Source organism: Leptinotarsa decemlineata, unplaced genomic scaffold, assembly GCF_025532065.1.
Source record: "Leptinotarsa decemlineata unplaced genomic scaffold, Ldec_3_MD MMD2_tig00000026_RagTag_RagTag, whole genome shotgun sequence".
In the NCBI taxonomy this organism is placed as follows: Eukaryota; Metazoa; Arthropoda; class Insecta; order Coleoptera; family Chrysomelidae; genus Leptinotarsa; species Leptinotarsa decemlineata.
Window position 1 is genome coordinate 4,023,568 of NW_027412539.1, and position 18,197 is coordinate 4,041,764.

General features: G+C 33.8%; 1 protein-coding gene and 1 long non-coding RNA gene across 3 annotated transcripts in view; one reads left to right on the forward strand and one right to left on the reverse strand.

Moving 5' to 3' along the window:
• LOC111507924 (protein takeout) overlaps positions 1 to 5,752 on the forward strand; it is a 41,072-nt gene extending 35,320 nt beyond the window's left edge. For both annotated transcript variants that reach the window (XM_023163312.2, XM_023163320.2), the window contains exon 7: positions 5,331 to 5,752. In XM_023163312.2, coding sequence (XP_023019080.2) covers positions 5,331 to 5,482 — 152 coding nt within the window. In that variant the 3' untranslated portion in view covers positions 5,483 to 5,752. The remainder of the gene's footprint in view (positions 1 to 5,330) is intronic.
• Positions 5,753 to 9,644: 3,892 nt separating this feature from the next.
• LOC111504652 (uncharacterized) overlaps positions 9,645 to 18,197 on the reverse strand; it is a 122,524-nt gene continuing 113,971 nt past the window's right edge. Inside the window, exons 3-4 of the long non-coding RNA XR_012464619.1 lie at positions 15,262 to 15,476; positions 9,645 to 10,950 (exon numbers count right to left, since the gene is read on the reverse strand). This is a non-coding gene — a long non-coding RNA (uncharacterized lncRNA). The remainder of the gene's footprint in view (positions 10,951 to 15,261; positions 15,477 to 18,197) is intronic.

The window sequence follows — 18,197 nt, forward strand, 5'->3', positions numbered from 1 at the left end:
GTGGTGAAACTTCGAACTTTAAAGAATATATAACGCATGAACACACACATTATAGTCAAAGTAAAAGATATCGTGCACATTTAAAGTTAGAAGTACTCTCAAAGGCCAGAAAACCGATACATAGAAATGGACCGGCTGCTAACTAGTCCACGTGGACTATAGAATTGGCGGTTTGTATTGGATAATTTTTACTAACCACGATTTATGATCGGCTGAAGAGTCATAAAATTAAATTTGAAGTCATGTGACGGTGACGAATAGAAATCGGGAATGCGGGGATGTTTATCGTCGTCGTGTTCAGTTCAGCAACTGATCGCGATTTGAGTGTTGAAATTCGATATTTATGCAGTTATAATTACATAAAATTTCTGTTATCTGTTCAAAATGTGGCATTCTTGGACAAGTACTAATAGTAATAACAAGTGTGATAACAACGCAAATTTTTTCCAGTGTAGTGATTTTAATAGCGATTGTGAACACTGCGAAAAAGAGATACCAGTGAATAAGATTCGGATGTATTTGAATATTGAAACACAGAGAGTATGTTTCAATGTAAAGAATCAACGTCTCAAGTTTGGTTTCGAGGGAAACAAACTATTACAAGCAACATCAGATTTGACCGAAATTCCTTTCTCAAATGTACGTAAAATAATCAAAAACAAACCTTATGAACGCAAGAACAGATGTGATACAGGATTACCAAAACCTTTTGATGTTCATCTAATAAAATTATTGAAAGAAACAATATACGACTGTTACAAAAGCAATGAGGTTCCTACAACTGAAATCATAAAGAAGAAATTGAATACTTCCGGCCATAACGTCAGGTGCCTGGTGCTGTGGCAAAACTCTTCAGAATGGGATGAAGAAACTAGGATTTAGATTCAAAATAATAAACAAACGTCAAGCAGCTATGAAAAGCAGAAGAACAGTGGAATTGCGTAACAAATACTTAGAATAAATAACCAAATATAATCAAGAACAACGGCAAATTTTCTATTTGGACGAAACTTGGTATGACATTCACGACAATAGTTCGAAAATTTGTACTGCTAACATGCCTGCAAACAAAGGATCGCGACTAATCATTGTGCATTGCGGAGGAAGTTGACGGATAGGTTCCGAATTCTTTGAAATTATGTGGAAAAAAAATTAGGAACTGCAATGTTGACTATCATAAGAGCATGAAGCTAATATTTTCGAGGAATAGTTTGAAAACACATTGATTCCAAATTTGGATACTAATAGTGTAATAGTTCTTGACAACGCTTCCTATGACAGCTCATCAAAGTATCGAATAAAAATTCGAGGAAAGATGAAATACAAAGTTTTTCAATGGATAACAATTTGTATTTTGAAGATTAGTATACCAAAAATCAACTACTTGAAGTTTTACAGACAAAAACATTTGTGCATACAGTGTATGCCCTTGAGAGTATTGCTGTGTTTTCAACCCCACCAAGCTGATTTGGTAAAAATTAAAACAAAGCATCAGGCATTAAAATAATTTCCGTCTGAATATCGACACTTATTCAGGACACTGAAAACAAACACAGTAAAAAATAACTGTACTCATACAGTACTCATAACTGAATTGAGGAAATGTACTTCGAAACTGATGATTGCAAAAAATATTGTGCAATATGACAATGATGTTATATCATATATGACATTATGTTATGACATTTTCATATAAGTTGTCTATCACTGGAAACTGAATTTAAAATCCCTCTTATACTAAATATTACTTTGCAGCTTCTGAAAGGGATATCAACATCATATTTCTAAATATCAAACACTACTTTTTCAAGCTTTCATTAGTTGAAAACGAATTTAAAAGTAGTGCATTTTCTTTGAATAAGGTATGAAATCCGTCTTTGTGTATTAATAATAATAATATGGCCTTTATTATTTCATAAACAAAAAACTCAACATAACTGATAAATTCAAACTAGCTATTTTAATAAAGGGCGAAGTTCATCATCCGTAATAAAATGCATCACATTTCTGTCATGTATTGTATTACGAATGATGAACATCGCCCTTTATTTCAATTGCTAGTTCGAATATATGGATGCTATGCATATATGCATAGCAGTTTTCCTAGACCTCGCTAAGGCCTTTGACACAGTATCATACAAAATTCTACTGAACAAATTGAGTCACTTTGGCATTCGTGGTCTCCCACAAATTCTTATGTCCAATTATTCAACAAATAGAGTCCAGAGAGTAAAAATTAGGAATGAGGTAAGTACGGAGTCAATAGTGAAAATCGGGGTGCCTCAAGGAGCAGTGTTGGGCCCAACACTGTTTCTTGTATACATGAACAATATAACAAAAATAGATGGTCTAGGACACCTTATTTGTTATGCTGACGACACAGCCTTGATCTGCGCGTGAAAGAATTGGGAGGATGTTAAACACACCACCGAAACAAATTAACAGAATATATATGCCTGGTTGAATTTAAATAAGCTCACCCTAAATATTGATAAGACTAAATTTGTTGTCTTTACATCATCGGTCATTAGTCAACCACATAATTTGTCTCTGAAACTACACTCTATAAACTTTCACAAAAATCTATGTGGGTGTTTTACTAATAAAAAATTGTCATCAATTAAATACTTAGGGGTAGTCCTAGACCAACACATACGATAGTCTGATCATATCATGCACGTAAACAAACGCCTTGGAACACTTAAACACAGTTTTTATTCTCTAAGAGACATCCTCTCCAGAAAACACCTCATGATGCTCTACACTCCCTAGCCGAATCAATTCTGTCTTACTGCATCACAATATGGGGTGGAGCTTTCAACAACACACTGAACATTATACAAACAACACAAAACTCACTATTGAAAATCATCCTGAAAAAAATAAACGTTTTTCTACGGATAAGCTATATCAGGAAGCAAATATATTGAATGTTAACCTACTATACACTCATCAATGTTTGAAGAGAATGTTCATAAATCAAGAGAAATTCAACCAGAAAAATACTAGGATAAACAGGTCTACCACAAACATGAATGTTAATGTCCATCACTTTAAATAGACATTAACTCAAAGAACATTCTGTTTTTTCGGTCCCAAATTTTTCAACGCCATACCAATTGACCTAAAGCAGATTTCAAAAGTGAAGAAATACAATATTGGAACAAAAAAATATTTCATGAATTATTCTAAGAAATTGTATGATATACTGAATACAAAATCAACCTAAAACAAAAAATACCAAGTATTGACATCCTCTCCCCTGTGTTGATCACATCCGGAAGTAAAATATTCAATATCAGAAACATAGTTTTTTTGCTTATCCAACATGTCAAATAATATATATTTAACTCTAAATTTCTCTCATTGAGCACATGGCAGACAGGCAATTTTGCCTAGGCTAATCCGGTCGATCTTTAAATTTATTCTAAAGAGAATTACTTCAAGATTCGATATTCTGTACTCTAATTTTAAGGAAATAAAAGTTATTATAAGTTATTATATTGAGTGCTTGTTTTGTTCATGAAATAATAAAGGCGATATTATTATTATAATTTATATTTATACACAAACACGAATATCAGGAAAATACCTCATTCATACTTCAATCATTTATTCAATACACTTTCTGCAAGATGTCATTTTCAAAAAAATATGCACTTTTCGGGAAGTACCCACTTCCTGGACGCTTTCTCTTTGAGAAATTAGCATTTTACCGGCGTAGTCCGGAAAGTACATGATTCCAGTTGACATTTCGATTTTTTTAAAGTTTGCATGGTTCCAGTTTGCAATTATCGCAATAAACTATGAAAAACAGTAGTGATAGTGAGTTTGAAAATTTGCCTTACAAAATTCCCAATGCAGCAGTCAATAATTATGCAGCAGTCAATATTTATGCAGCACAATCAAAGTCCAGGTACAAAAATGTTAATGATTTGTTTTTACTGTTTAGCACGCTTCTTATATGATGCTAATTGTTTTTTATAGTTATGTTCATATGTATACAAATAGTCTGAATGACATATTTTTATTAAAACAGTTGTTGTTGTTAATAAACAAGATTATTTATTCTGTATCACGCATTTCAATTCAAAGTTAAAATATGTTATAACTCTGCAATTGGAGAGGTTATAGGCCCAGGATTCTAAGTATAACACTTGAAACTGGAGTTTGTATAGCTGAATAACAACAACATTTCGAATTATTGAATATCTACCAAATTCAAATCACCGAACATACCAAACTTATGGCTTGTCGGATCATTTTGGTGTATGGCTCGCCAGCTTCCTGAAAGAACGGTCCGTGAAAGTGGCCGTCGATGGATATCTCTCGAATATTTTTACCATCAACGCTGGTGTTATCCAGGGATCCATGTTTTCTCCAACCCTCTTTTCATTGTATATCAACGACTTATTGGAAAAAACAAGAATCCAATATATTGCTTTGCTGACGACAGCACACTTGTCATTCCATTTGGTTGTCGAATATTCAAGTTGCATGTTCACACATAGAGGACATCAGAAACCTTTTCGAACAAGGATGTCAATCGTTAGCTATTCCTGACGAATCACTGGATTCAGCCATGGCAGAGTTTTTTGCCTCGGGTTTGGGTACATCGCATGAGCGTGATTGCAGGACCTGCTTTGACGGAGTTAGTTTCCTCCCCTGTTGCTTTCGCTGCTCAAGAATTTGTTGTAAGACAGATTCATGAGACATCCTGCTCTTGAGAAGATGATAAGTTGCTTTCTGGCTGCACCACCTGTCATCCTAGGTTTGTTCAAGATGGAAAACTCAGAAGCTCCTCCTCTCAAACCCATATGACATAAATTACAGTTGGGGTTGTTTGGTTAACCTCCATGTCCTCTGTAAATTCATCTCAAAAGCTGGACAACTGAGAAGTTTTTACTTTCGATCATTTGTTATGGGGAGTATAGATAGTGTTGTTCATACGACATCGATCTTCTTTGCAACCTCAGGTTTGGAATTTTTGGTTACTATATGATTTATATGGATCCCCGAAGTAATTAGGGAAGGAAGATCCATCACGACGACGAAAAAGCGCCCAGTATCTCGGAGGTTCCGGCAGTGACACTGAGTGGACTCACGAATATTTTGAAATATATGATGAAATGGGCCAGTACTTGAAAATCCTCAACGTATTTGAGTCGACTGTCAGTGTTAGATTTCCATTGAACTTTTCCTACTTTTTCCATTTGATGATATCTTTTCAATATCTGGAATTTCTGGGCTATATCTACTCTATAAGTCACTCCATCATGTTCACTAGATATAGATCAAAGCAATTCTGAAATAATTCGTTTTTGTTACAGGTGATAACTTCAATAAATTTTTGAACGAGAACACCCACGAACTAGAAGACTCTGCTGGAAAATCGAATAGAGAGATAATAAATGCAATAGTTTCAAGTGTTTTCCAGGGTATTTTTAAAAATGTGTCATTCGACGAAATGTTCTTGGATTAGATAAGAATAGGTTTTTTGTATTGTTGTTGAGTTGAATATTTCTCAGAAATATGAAACCTATATTATCAAATTTTGCTCAACTATTGAAATGAAAATACAATTTGTTGATGAAGATATATAAAGTTGAGTAGAGAAATAATTTTTTCAGGAATGTTTGAAACAAATTGATAGATATATTTTTGGTATCAACGGTATCGTTATGTATGGGAATAGATTCATTCATATGTGACTGAAAATTCTCTTTTTACTTTTAACATATTGAAAAACTGTTCTAAGTTTTTCATTCCACCATATAACATATGAAACTAGTTGACGATGAAGAAATGCGCATGGTGTCCCGATGTCATATACTGGAAGGTTTTTGTGTGAAGTCGTGATTTTTGTCGTGTTAAATATATCCGAAATAGTCAAAAATGTAACAGCACTCCGATGAATGATTCCACTGATTTATGTAATATAAAACTTTAAAGAAAATATTGTAGTCAAACAGGTGTTATCAAAACAGTTTTTGCACTGAAACCTGAATACCTGACTACGAATAAACAAAAAAAAGTTATGATTTTGACCGGTAAGTATAGGATATTTAATTAAGTGCTTCCTATCTTTAAATTTGAATGAAACAAAGTATGTGTGAGACTTCATTCGAAATGTTTTATTCGTTTTTCTACTCCCTTCATTTTAAACTAATCATTACGTATTTGACAGCAGATAGGTAATGGCTCATTTAGAATACACGTGTATTCTAAATTAATGGCGGCCACTTCCATAAAAATTTAAAAAAAAGATAAGGTGTGTAACATTTTCTCTGATAAATAGTATCTCATAAATACATTCAATTATTCGAAAACCAAAACCAGTGAACTTTCTCTTCAAATTCTCTGTAAAATCAAAATAAAAATAATATTTTCAGTAAACAGTTTGTGAGTTGGTAATGACTATAGTTATATCCGTGAATCAACAACCACTTGTTTTAATTATAAGCTGTCATTTAGTATCTCGTAAAAAGTCAAAATGAGTGATAACCATCAAGAAATATGTGGTACCCCACCAGATACTACCGAGCAAGCAAATATTGCTATGAATAATTCGCTGCCAGCAAAATCGATAGAAAAATACGAATATAATTTCGAAAATGTTATGAGTTGAAGAGAGAAAAACATAACTTCGTTTTCCGAAAACGTTCTTCTCGTTTATTTCGAAGATTTAGGAAAAAGTTTGAAACCACGTCATTATGGGCAAATTTACTCAATGCTCAAAAGTACCCTGAATTTCAAGAAAAATGTGGACATCAGCAAATATTCCAAATTACGTTCCTCTCTAAAACCGAAATCTGATGGTTATAAACCGAAGAAATCGTCGACGCTTACCACTGAACAAATAATCAGTTCATTAAGGAAGCTTCAGATGACAAATATTCGTTTTCGAAGGTAACACAACTCCGCTTTTCCCTTCTATTCAATTTTTATGAACTTTTTGCAAGAATTTTTGAAATACTAAGACCCAACATGAAGGCTAAAACTGAATCATTCAACCTCACCAGCCAAAATCGTATTTAATTTACCAGACGCCTCTAAAGCAAAGCCCACTTCCGATAATTCTATGAACTATAACAGCCAAGCAAAAGGAATTAAAAATACCTGTTCGCACTCGTATTTGACATTATTATTCTATTTAAAACTCTTCAAATTGATTCATTCACTCACAAAGCAATTATGTTTACTACTCATGTCTCTATCAAACATCAAATCGGTAATCGCGAGAGTAACGTAACGCTTGAATATATTGCATGTATTTTTCCTATAACCTGAGATCTAATCCCACTGCTGGATCTTCTTTTTATGTAAATCATATAATTATATATTAGTGTAACTATTAATGTACATAATAATTACAAAAATGAAACCTAATAAAATAATTTGTAGGAAATATTGCCACCAATTTTCAAATCATTTAATTGAGTTCTGACTGACAGTCAATGTTATTTCACCATTCGTTTCTACGATCAGTCGTAGAAAAAATATAGTACGCACCTCGAGTTTAAGACCAATTACGTCCACTCGCGGATTATCGCACTATGCTATCGCCTCGTGCTTACAATTTTTCGCTCGTGGGTAATTGACTCGTGGGTAATTGACTCCTTATCTCACTCGGTACGTAATATACTATGACATAACCTCAATCTAGACTGCTAATCCCATATAACATATAACAAAACTACACCCATTTACGAAATTTCAGTGAGCCTTCAGGGCATGCGCAATGAAGTTTCATGACGTTTCCAAATCACATGGGCGTATCGCAAGAAAGGGGGATTTTTTAGGGATATCATGTGAAATACTTGGTTTTCATACTTATGTTCATAGAGAAATCTACGAAACAAAAATAAACATTTGTATTATAATAGTTACTCTGTATGACTCTTCCTGTATCTATGGGCGAGTAGTAATAATATTAATACCAAGCAAAGCTCGGTACTCATAACATAAACATAAGTATGTTGTATAGGAGTGATTAATTTTTGGGAAAGGTTTTGGCTTTCTCTCCATCTTGATACAAAAAAAAATGTGGGAATCTTCCAAAGAAAGGAAAAAAGCAACCAATTTTGAAAGAAGTAACTCTATACATAGATATGTAGATAATGCAAAGTAGTAACTTTCAGACACAAACTGGAAGAAAAAGCCCTCCTGAAACAGCTACTTTCATATAAACATTGTGTTACGTGTTCCAAAGTTTCATAATTCAAATACAATTGTTTTGGTTCCATCATTGCTTTATGTAAAGAGAGACTTCAGAAAAATCAATACCACTTATTAAACACATACCTGCCATATGGGTTATCTGTTCTGAGGGACTATTTCTTTATGAATATACTGAACTAAAAGGAAAGAAAACAAAAAAATGAAAAAAAAACACATCCTACTTGATTTAGGTGGAAATATCACTTGTGCCGATGTCGTCTCGAGTTTAACTTTGTTTTGCTCTTCTCTAATTTGAGGATAAATTCTCAAGACGTGAAATTTGTGCTGAGGAAGTAATTGGTGAATGAATTTACAGTTCCTGTTGGAATCATTCCGTTGAGTTGGTTTTTTTTACTCCTCTAGCTATCGACTTAGTCGGATATTTTTTTGTGTTTACCGGCACTTTGTCTTCTGTCCTTGCGTAGGACAGCTACGTTTCAAGCCACCCTCCTTCCACGTAAGTTGAATTTTCTTATTTTTTTTCTTCTACTTCTGGATGGTCGAAAATCCTTAATATTTTTTTCATTGATGTTTTCTCCTAGGGCTTGTTCTTCCACCCCTAGATTGTTTGGGGGCTACTACCCTTGACTCAAGTCATCTTTGTTACCCGGAACGAGTCCTGATGGGTAGGTGTTATCCTGCGCTCCAGACGATCATCCCTGAATAGATCGGTTCCAGTCCAGGAGATCTGACTTTTTATCCCGACTCACCACCCTGAATAGAAACATTAGATCCACTACCTTCATATTGGACAAAAACAGATAAGTCTAGCCAATAAGACAATTATTTTGAATTCCTTATCTATTTATTTTTTTTTAATTGTATTATAATAGAATATCATTATAATTTGTATGGGGTTGTGCTACGAAAGAGTTAGAAGAAATTGTATATGCTTATGTCGTTGAATGTGAGACGCAAGTGAGATCTCTCTTGAGCACTATCTCAAATGTTCATGTTCATTGATCTAAAATCAATAATAAATAAGGCGAATTCATGAGTCAGGTTCGTTTGATTCACTGGGAGTTGTTTATGACATCAGAACCCGCTATACAGAGGACCTACCCCCGAACTAGGCAAAGTTTGTGTTTTAGTTTTCAGGATTATAGTTGATAAGGGGAGTCACTAGAGCACGTTAAATATTTTTCTTATTATAACTTTCAGGTAAGAACAAACCCCTGATTAGAAGAACGATATAATTTAGTTAATGGTGAATATTACCAGATATTCTCCCTCCCCCTTATGTAATAATTGAATTACACGAAAAAAAAATTCTTTCAAAACAAATACTTCTATATGAACACTGAATTATACAAAAAACACTTTTCTCTACTCAGTTTGTATTCCAATTAGATTGTAAAGTAACATCAGTAGAAATAATACTAAAATAATAATTGCCAATGATGATGCTACATTAGTATAACAATTGAATATGGATCTGATTTTGTTTGATGGAATAGAGAAGCATTGTTCCAGACTACAATACAATATTCCAATGAGTCATATAGGAACAGTTCTTAGCAATTCACATAGTAAATGTAACTAAATATTATTACTTATTTTTAGTGGAGAATACTCAATGCAATTTGTCAGGAAATTGCAATGTTATTTTCAATATAGTGTAAAGCAGCATCATGTTCCAATTTTCATTGGTTTCGAAACAATATTAGTTTGGAAAATTGTTTTCTCATCACAGCACCCCTTTCTATTTCTGTTTCTTTCTGTGAAACTTCATGAAATCTCAATTTGGTGTAAACTTGTATTATGAGCTTGATAAGAATTGATTTATGGTTTTCTGAAAAAGTGACAGAATCTTGATAGCGATCATCCAGATCTGAAAACACATCCTTTTTGAAACGCATAAATGTCAAGTAACATTGAAGATTGAATTTCTGGAAAAAAATTTGTGGTTTGGTAATTTATTACCTGTAATTCTACAAAACGTATAACTGAAATAACATCATAGGATGGTTTGATCAATCCGCCCCTGTTTTTCCTACTCATCAAATCTATACAATCATCTTTTGTCGTATTCACAACTTCTACTGCTAATAAACATTTTGTACATTCAATGACAGTTTTGATTTTTTTGATTACAGAATCAGCTACGTAAACCAAAACATTTTCAGTGATTATATCAAAAAAAGGTGTATTTTCTTGGCCATAATCGTGATCATATATTACTTCCTCATGATTAAACCCATACTTCTTCATGGAATCCAGCTCATCAATAGACACATCTCTCTGTTTTGGTTTAGATATACTTTGAAGTGTTAAAATTGAAGTGGTGTCTAGACTCAAACAATTTCCTCCATCTTGTTTGATGTCATGGTTTACCATTCATCTCTTGAAAGTATTATTAAACTGATATGGCGAAGGGTTGTTATTAGAACCATTTCGAGATATGAAAAAAAAGTTACTCAGTTGGTAATGCTGGAGTACCGTCTTTGATAATTTAAAATAATCAATAAGCAGCAATTGTAAATGTATTACCGTAATGGTATATTTTATTCAACAATTTTATTTAAAAAAACCTACCTCATTAACAACTGTGACTGTGTCAACTTTAAAGTTGCTATTACATGTGGTTTCAATGTTCTGAGCCTTCCACGTAGAGGTATAAAACTATTGGGAGTAAAGTGTTCAGAACATATTCTCCTTGAAGAATGTGGAAGAGTATCTGATGGTCTTTTGATGGCTTCTACCTATTCACTGTATCTATCTTCAGGAATCCTAGAATAATGCAATAAAATTACAGTCAAATATAATTCCATTTGTTCTATAGCTTTGCCAGAGCCTTGCATACACTAATAATCAGAAAAATCCTTTTTTAGCATTATAAACAATATTTTCAATTCTAAGTACTACACTTATTTCTGCACTTATATTATTATGCTAAATTTAAGTTTCTCCATTCTATGAATGGGAAATTGGGTTAGTAAACATCTACAATTGCTTTTAAGAAATAATGGTTACTTTCAAACTAGTACTAGCTACGTGAATCCAGAGTGGTAACTATTGTGAATAATTCCAGGGACGTTAACATATAAATTGTGAAATAATTATTATTGTATTGGATATTAATGTTTTCAGAATTATAACTGACTTACTTATGAAATGTAACACCTTTTGTGTGATTCATCGAAGAATTCCTACACCAAAGTACAAAACACCTCATTTTTTCACGAATAACTATCAAGCCAACGACGCCTATGAACAAAATGGTCGAAGCCTTGTGTCCAACGTCTGAAATGACAGTCTTTAAGCCTTCTGCGTATTGCGCAGAAACGTTTTCATAAATTCGATTGGGATGAATTTTTCGTATACCTATCTGGGATATGACCAATAGCAGTCAAGTTATAGGTTATGTCGGTGCCTACGACTTAAAAAATATCCACAATAAAAAGTCGCACGATCTCGGTAGCCAGTTCATATCCCCTCCACGTGAGATGACCATGCCCTCAAATCGCTCGTGCTGATTTACCATTGTGGCATTAAATTCAGGCCTAAAGAAATTGGTAATGGCCTGGCCAACGTAGATCCCGTAGAAATATGGACCGATGTGGTTTGGTATCGTTTAAAATGTGTTTGTTCACGTACCTAATGATCCAAAAATGGACCTCATCTCTGGAGATGATTTTTCCAAAAAAATTAGGGTCAGTTGCCAACTGTTCCAGAGCCCGTTCAGCGAACACACGTCAATTGTTAGGAAAAAATCCTTAAGTCGCTCTGAAAGCGGTGCCTGTGCGAAAATAGCGATTCACGTTTGATTTGAATCGCTGGAGGAAAAATCCGTTTATAAAAACGTTCTCAGGAAGTTTATGCCACACAAACGCAGTTCTCCAAATGGAAGAGTTTTCAAATAGTGAAGTTCAAGGTGACCTGAGTTGAACCCCAAAACGATGAGCAGCCAAAGTCAGTCGCGTATTTCTGATGTGTTCCGCTTTTGGTGGAATCAAATGTGCCAAGTCACTTTTGTCGTTCACCTTCAGCTCCTGAGTCAGTTGAATTTTATGAGGGGTTGTAAGGGTGAGCGACGCGAAATTAACTGTCTCGGATTCTCCTGCACACTCTCACATACAGCAGCGTATTTTTGACAGATCTTACGTTTCGTCGACCTACGGATGTTAGTTGATCGCTTATTGAACCAGTGGACCCAAATTCATCCACATTGCAAATAGTTCTCTCGGTAGGACAATTATGGCGACCGTAAAATGAGCGGAACGCGCGTTACGTTGCCCAAACAGAACACCCATCTTGTTAAAACAATTTTATAATAAAAAACTGGCTGGAATATAAGTTACATTTCTTGCATTTCTCCTCATGATAGACTCATTGTCAACCACTTTTTAGAAAATTGGGAATAATATATTTGCCCTGTATGTTGATTTTCTACTCACTGTTAGAAATACATAAAAACAAAATACTACTCTTCAAACACACAGATCATCATAATTATGGAACAAGAAATGCGAGACAATTCAGACAGCCAAGATTTAGACTTGAAATATCATTACGAAATTCTCTGGACGTTAAATTATTCAACAAACTTTCATATAATGTGACTGAATTGAATTTTAATTTGTTGAAAAGGAAAATTAAAGAGTACCTCACAAGAAATTGTTATTGTTTACATATTTAAATATTTTTTTTGATTTTTCATTTGTTATCTACTTTGTAAATCACTTTCAAATTTAAATTCAATACTGCTTTTATATTGTTCACATTTTTGCTTTGGGGTTATATGTAAAATGTCCATTACTCGACACATAACCGCCAAATACTCATCGAACCGCTCACTGAAAATTGGAACTGCAGAATGGACCTGATAGTCGAGGTTATGGTCAACACTCAGATCCCAAAAGCTGTGTCACCGCTCTTCTGAATATTACCGATGATATCTTTCCGGCGATTGCTGGATCTTATGAAAGCTTTTGATCGCTTCAAACAAACTTCACTACTTGCTATACAATATATTCACAGAGGATTCAGTCGGAAAAGAATTGCTTTTTCTGCATACGGAAATAAAGTCCCACAGGACATTATTTTAGGACCTATTCTTTTCATCATCCATATACACGAGTTCCAAAATTGTATCAATTTCAGTTGCTATCACCAATACGCAGATGCTACCCAGAATTATACTTCATTTCTAGAAACTTTAGCGAACTTTCAACTAAATTCAGATATCGCATCCATCATTACCGTATCTTCCTAATTCTGTGACTCCATGAACCCTTCTGAATCCATTGAGATGTTGTTTGGTAGAAAAAAACACGCAATCAATGCCACAACTCCATGGACATCCATATCTGAGTAAATACCTACAGGACAATGCATAGTTGAATATAATAACTGATCAAGATTCCGGGATAAAAACACAACAACAACAACAACAACGCAATCATTTCTAATGACTGAGAGACTACTACTCGATCAGGAATGAGCTTCCAATAATTACATCTTGTCCTGCCATCTATATGAAACATAGTGAAGTATTACAATACAAACAGTGAATATATACAACTAACAAAGCATATGAAATCGGGTCGTTATATGAGTACAAAAATGATAACATTAACAAAACCCTTGGTCTGTTCGACAACACAAAACATTTCGGGTTCGTATTAGACTTCTCTCAATTTCAATAGCCACATTAGTTTCATCATATGACGTACCTTCGCCAACTCGAAACTAGTTTATTTAAGTAGAAAAATACTAGATGAAAAAGGTTAGGTAAATAATCATGTTTGGATCATTAGTCTTTTCCCACCTCAACTACGACAACATAATATATAGTCCTGGAATTCCTAAAAGAGATTACCGTCGGTTGCAAATGGTTCAGAACTCATGTGTGCGTTTGATTCCAGATCTGAAGAGTCTGAGAAAGGGATAAACACAAGAGCAGAATCAGAGACCACCCCCTAGAGTCGCTATCAGATGGTTCCGGTAAGTATGAAAACTTCTTAAGCAGATTTCAAACTCACTTCTTTTGCAGATTCACTAAGAAACACTTGTTCGCGATTTAAAGATACTAGTCACTGGTTAGTTTTTGGGGGCCCCATGCAATAATTACATTCAAGTAAAGTCACGATTCTAATCTTTACTGACTGCAGTAGGTCAGATGTCAATCTTGCTGAAGTGCGTAAGGGTAAGTTGAGTACAGCTCCGGAAGAGCTTGGGTTTATGGACGAGATGGGAATTTCTGCACACAGTAAACGTGGAAAATTTCATCTTGGGACACTCAACCTGGAAGGGGGCATGGGGAGATCTGAAAAGACGTGATCACGTATCTGGGCCGCTAAGGAAAATATTGGACTCAATATTTATAATAGACAAATTATCCATACTTGCACATTGTTCAATAAGATTATACACACAAAGAAGCCACCATATCTTCATGAAAAAATAACCTTCCGAATCGACGTTCACCACCTGAACGTACGATTCAAATCTAGACTTACGCCACCACTACATTGAACGAGTCAGTTTGGATCGTCTTTCTCGTATAACATAACTAGGCTCTATAACAAAATCCCAAATGATTTTAAGAATATGTCCATTCCTTCCTTCCAATTCAAATTGAAAAGATGTCTTTTGTCAAGTTATCACTGTGAATTTCTGTTAGTTGTGATCCGTAATTTTTTGTCATGCTATGTCGAATTTTTAGGGATAATTGAAGTATATTGTAGTAATCTATAATATGTAAATTTGCTTGTTCGCTTGCAATATGTTGAGTTGTGACATTCTTTTTTAATTTAGTTCAATTAATTGAGTGCAAGAAAGCATTTGTCCCACCACTCTTCGGGTGCGAACCGGTGCTCAGTCTGCCTTTTGGTAGGTCATTTTGTCTGGTGCTATTGTTATTTTAGTTTGATTCTACCAATTAATCACCTTCCCAGGAGAAAACACTTTCCTCAGGAGATCATTATGACTAAATTTTACTGCTATGTTAGTGTTTTTATATGCTAGTAGCCTAACTACTACCTGTTAATAGTACTTAACTACTATGTTAGTACTTATTACTACCTGTTTTTTAAATACCTCTTCTTTTTCAGTGCGGTCAATGGACTTAGATCATTCTTGCCACCCAAGTATAAGTTACAGTTCTCGTGGCAAAATGAAGCAAGAGCCGAATCGATATCTCTACGAAACCCTTCATCACTTGGAAGGATCGATTGCAGTTTGAGAAATGGTTCCCATGCAGATTCTGTGAAACATTTCTTCCTTACGAATCAGTGGAGAGTTGTCCTGGAAATCTTGAAAAGAAAACTGGATTAGATAATTTAGGAAACACTTGCTACATGAATAGTATTTTACAAGTGTTGTTCATAACGAAGACTTTCAAGAACCAGGTTTCGATGATGAACGCCCAACTAGCAATTTCGTATTTTATAATAGCTGCGGAAACGTTTCGGAAAAACAAATTATTAAACTGCATTTCTCCCAGAAATGTTTTCAATATGTTTATAAAACTGCTATAAATAGGAAATTGGCACCGTTTTATAAAACATTATAGTTATTATCGATATTTTGTAAGGCCTTTTACAAACACTACAAAACAGTTTTATAAACATTTTGGCAGTTACTATAGAATTTTTCTAATGCTCTTAAAAAGTAGTTTTGTAAAGACTTCCCTTACTGCACTTCTGCAACATATTCAAGCGATACTTATAAAATAATCAGAAGACAATTTTATAAGAGTTTTTTAATAGTTCCAAGTAGGCGTTATAAAATATAATACAGCCGAAAACGATAACAATAAAATAAAAAAGTGTAAAAAATGTTTTCTTGAAGACGCAAGAAGTAATTTTGTATTGGACACTAGGAAAATATAATAGATATGTCACCAACTGAAAACTAACAAATAGAAAGGTTGAAACCATTTTAAAATTTCACTTCTGCACTCATAAAACTGTTAAAGACATTGTTTTTGTTTCGAAGATTGATATTTTTACTGCAAATGAAATTTTATTGACAAATATATAGCCTATTATTAACAAAATTTAAGCGCGCCACTTATTCATAAATGTTTTCGGTAAAATTATTAATTATACAAAAATTCACTCTGTCGACATATTAATTTTCTAGTCGCAAACTCAACTCACTTTATTCTAAATAATATAATGTTATAATATTTATGTACTTTTCAGCTGTAAATATCATTATAAGTGCGGTATTTCATATTTTCAACTCATCTAATTTCAGTAACCCGGTTCGCTATCATTACAAATGGCGTCGTTCTATAAAATAAATTGGTATCAGTAGCAAGCATTTCAATGTATTTTAGCTACTATGTTACCCTTATAAAACTGTTAAGAAACACTTAGTTCTGGGAGTGATGGTATTGCGGCAGAGTCGGACTACTTTTAAAGCTTTAGGTTTCTAGAGAAGTGCTAGTATGAATAAAAGATATCTCACATATAGTTTGGATAAATATTATCTGTCTTTGATGTTTTGGCTAAAAAGTTTCTTTCATCGATTATAAAGGCTAAACGACGGGTTTTAACCATTGTCATAACCTTTTCCTGATTTTCGCAAGAAAAAATTGAAGCACTAGGTTAAGTGGGATAATTTAAAGTGTTTTTTAGTATTTCCAATATACAGGGCGACTCAAAAAGCTTCCAGAAAGTTTTTTATGGAACACCAAGTCATTTCTTCGTCTATTTGAAGCACCTTGAACTGATTCTAAAACTATTATATACCCCCAATAAATGTTCAAAATGGCCGCCATTGAGTTATTATTTATTTTTATTTATATATTCGGCGTACAAACTGAAAAATCCATTACAGTATCCACACAATGGAATTATTATCAAATTGGAAGTATAAATTAATACACTAATACACTAAATAATTTCAGACACTATGATATGCATCATCATAGTGTCTGAAATTAAGGATGAATTAGAATTGAATACAGTAACAATTGAAACTGATTATTAGTTATTGACAAAATGTATCAATTAATTATAATTTATAAAAATGAGTTTTCAATATTTTTTTGGCAGTAAGCTACAATGTATTAAAAATATGGAAGTATTTTGCAACCTCATATTACTGGAGTTTTCTCCCAACACCAAACCGGTCTAAACCTACTATTAAGATTTCCGACCGTATATTTTTTAATAGATGGATTTTCTGAAATAACTGAAACGAAACCAAACTAACCCAAACCAACCATTATCCCTTCTTTCACTAAACAAAAAATTATAAAAACATATTTGTTACAAATAGAGTATTCGAAACCACCACAAAAATTAATCATACGTCAATTAGTCAACATCCCAACATCAAAGCCATTTACACTAACGAATACCTATGGATACGAACACCGTCACGAATTAATTATAGAAAGCGGGTAGCGAACCTATACAATTGAATTTGAACGCGAACGCATACGCTCAAATCACAAAATTATCGGAAACCTAGATACTCCGAAATGAATTAAATTCCGTGAATCACCTTGTATGGTTTAAAACTGAACTCCCATTCAACCCTAACAACAACAAATGACGGGTAAGTTTTTGATGTCAGAATATATCTTTTAATTAGCTTCAATAATTGACCAGATATTTGATAATTCAGACCTATATTTTCAGTTGATAGTTTTGTCTTTTTGAAGCTGGATGTGACTCATTTTATCTAAGTTTTAGGTAAATATGTTCACCATAGTTCCGTCGTCATGGGTAAATAATAACCAACCATCATGACCAAAAATTGATGCTGAGCTAATACGAAACCACAATTCTATGCCCGAAGCCAGTTGGTTTACAATGATGTATAAACTAAAACAAAGTCATTTGATGACCTAACAAATTGCTGAAGAAGAACTATTAGAACGAATGCTGCAGAATGACGACACAGAAAAAGAAATAATTATCAATTCTATGCAACCCAAAAAGCAAGCAGGGTTATTTTCATCCAAACAAGTTATCACAAAAGTATGAAAAAGCCAGAGGTATGTATCTTTTATGGGA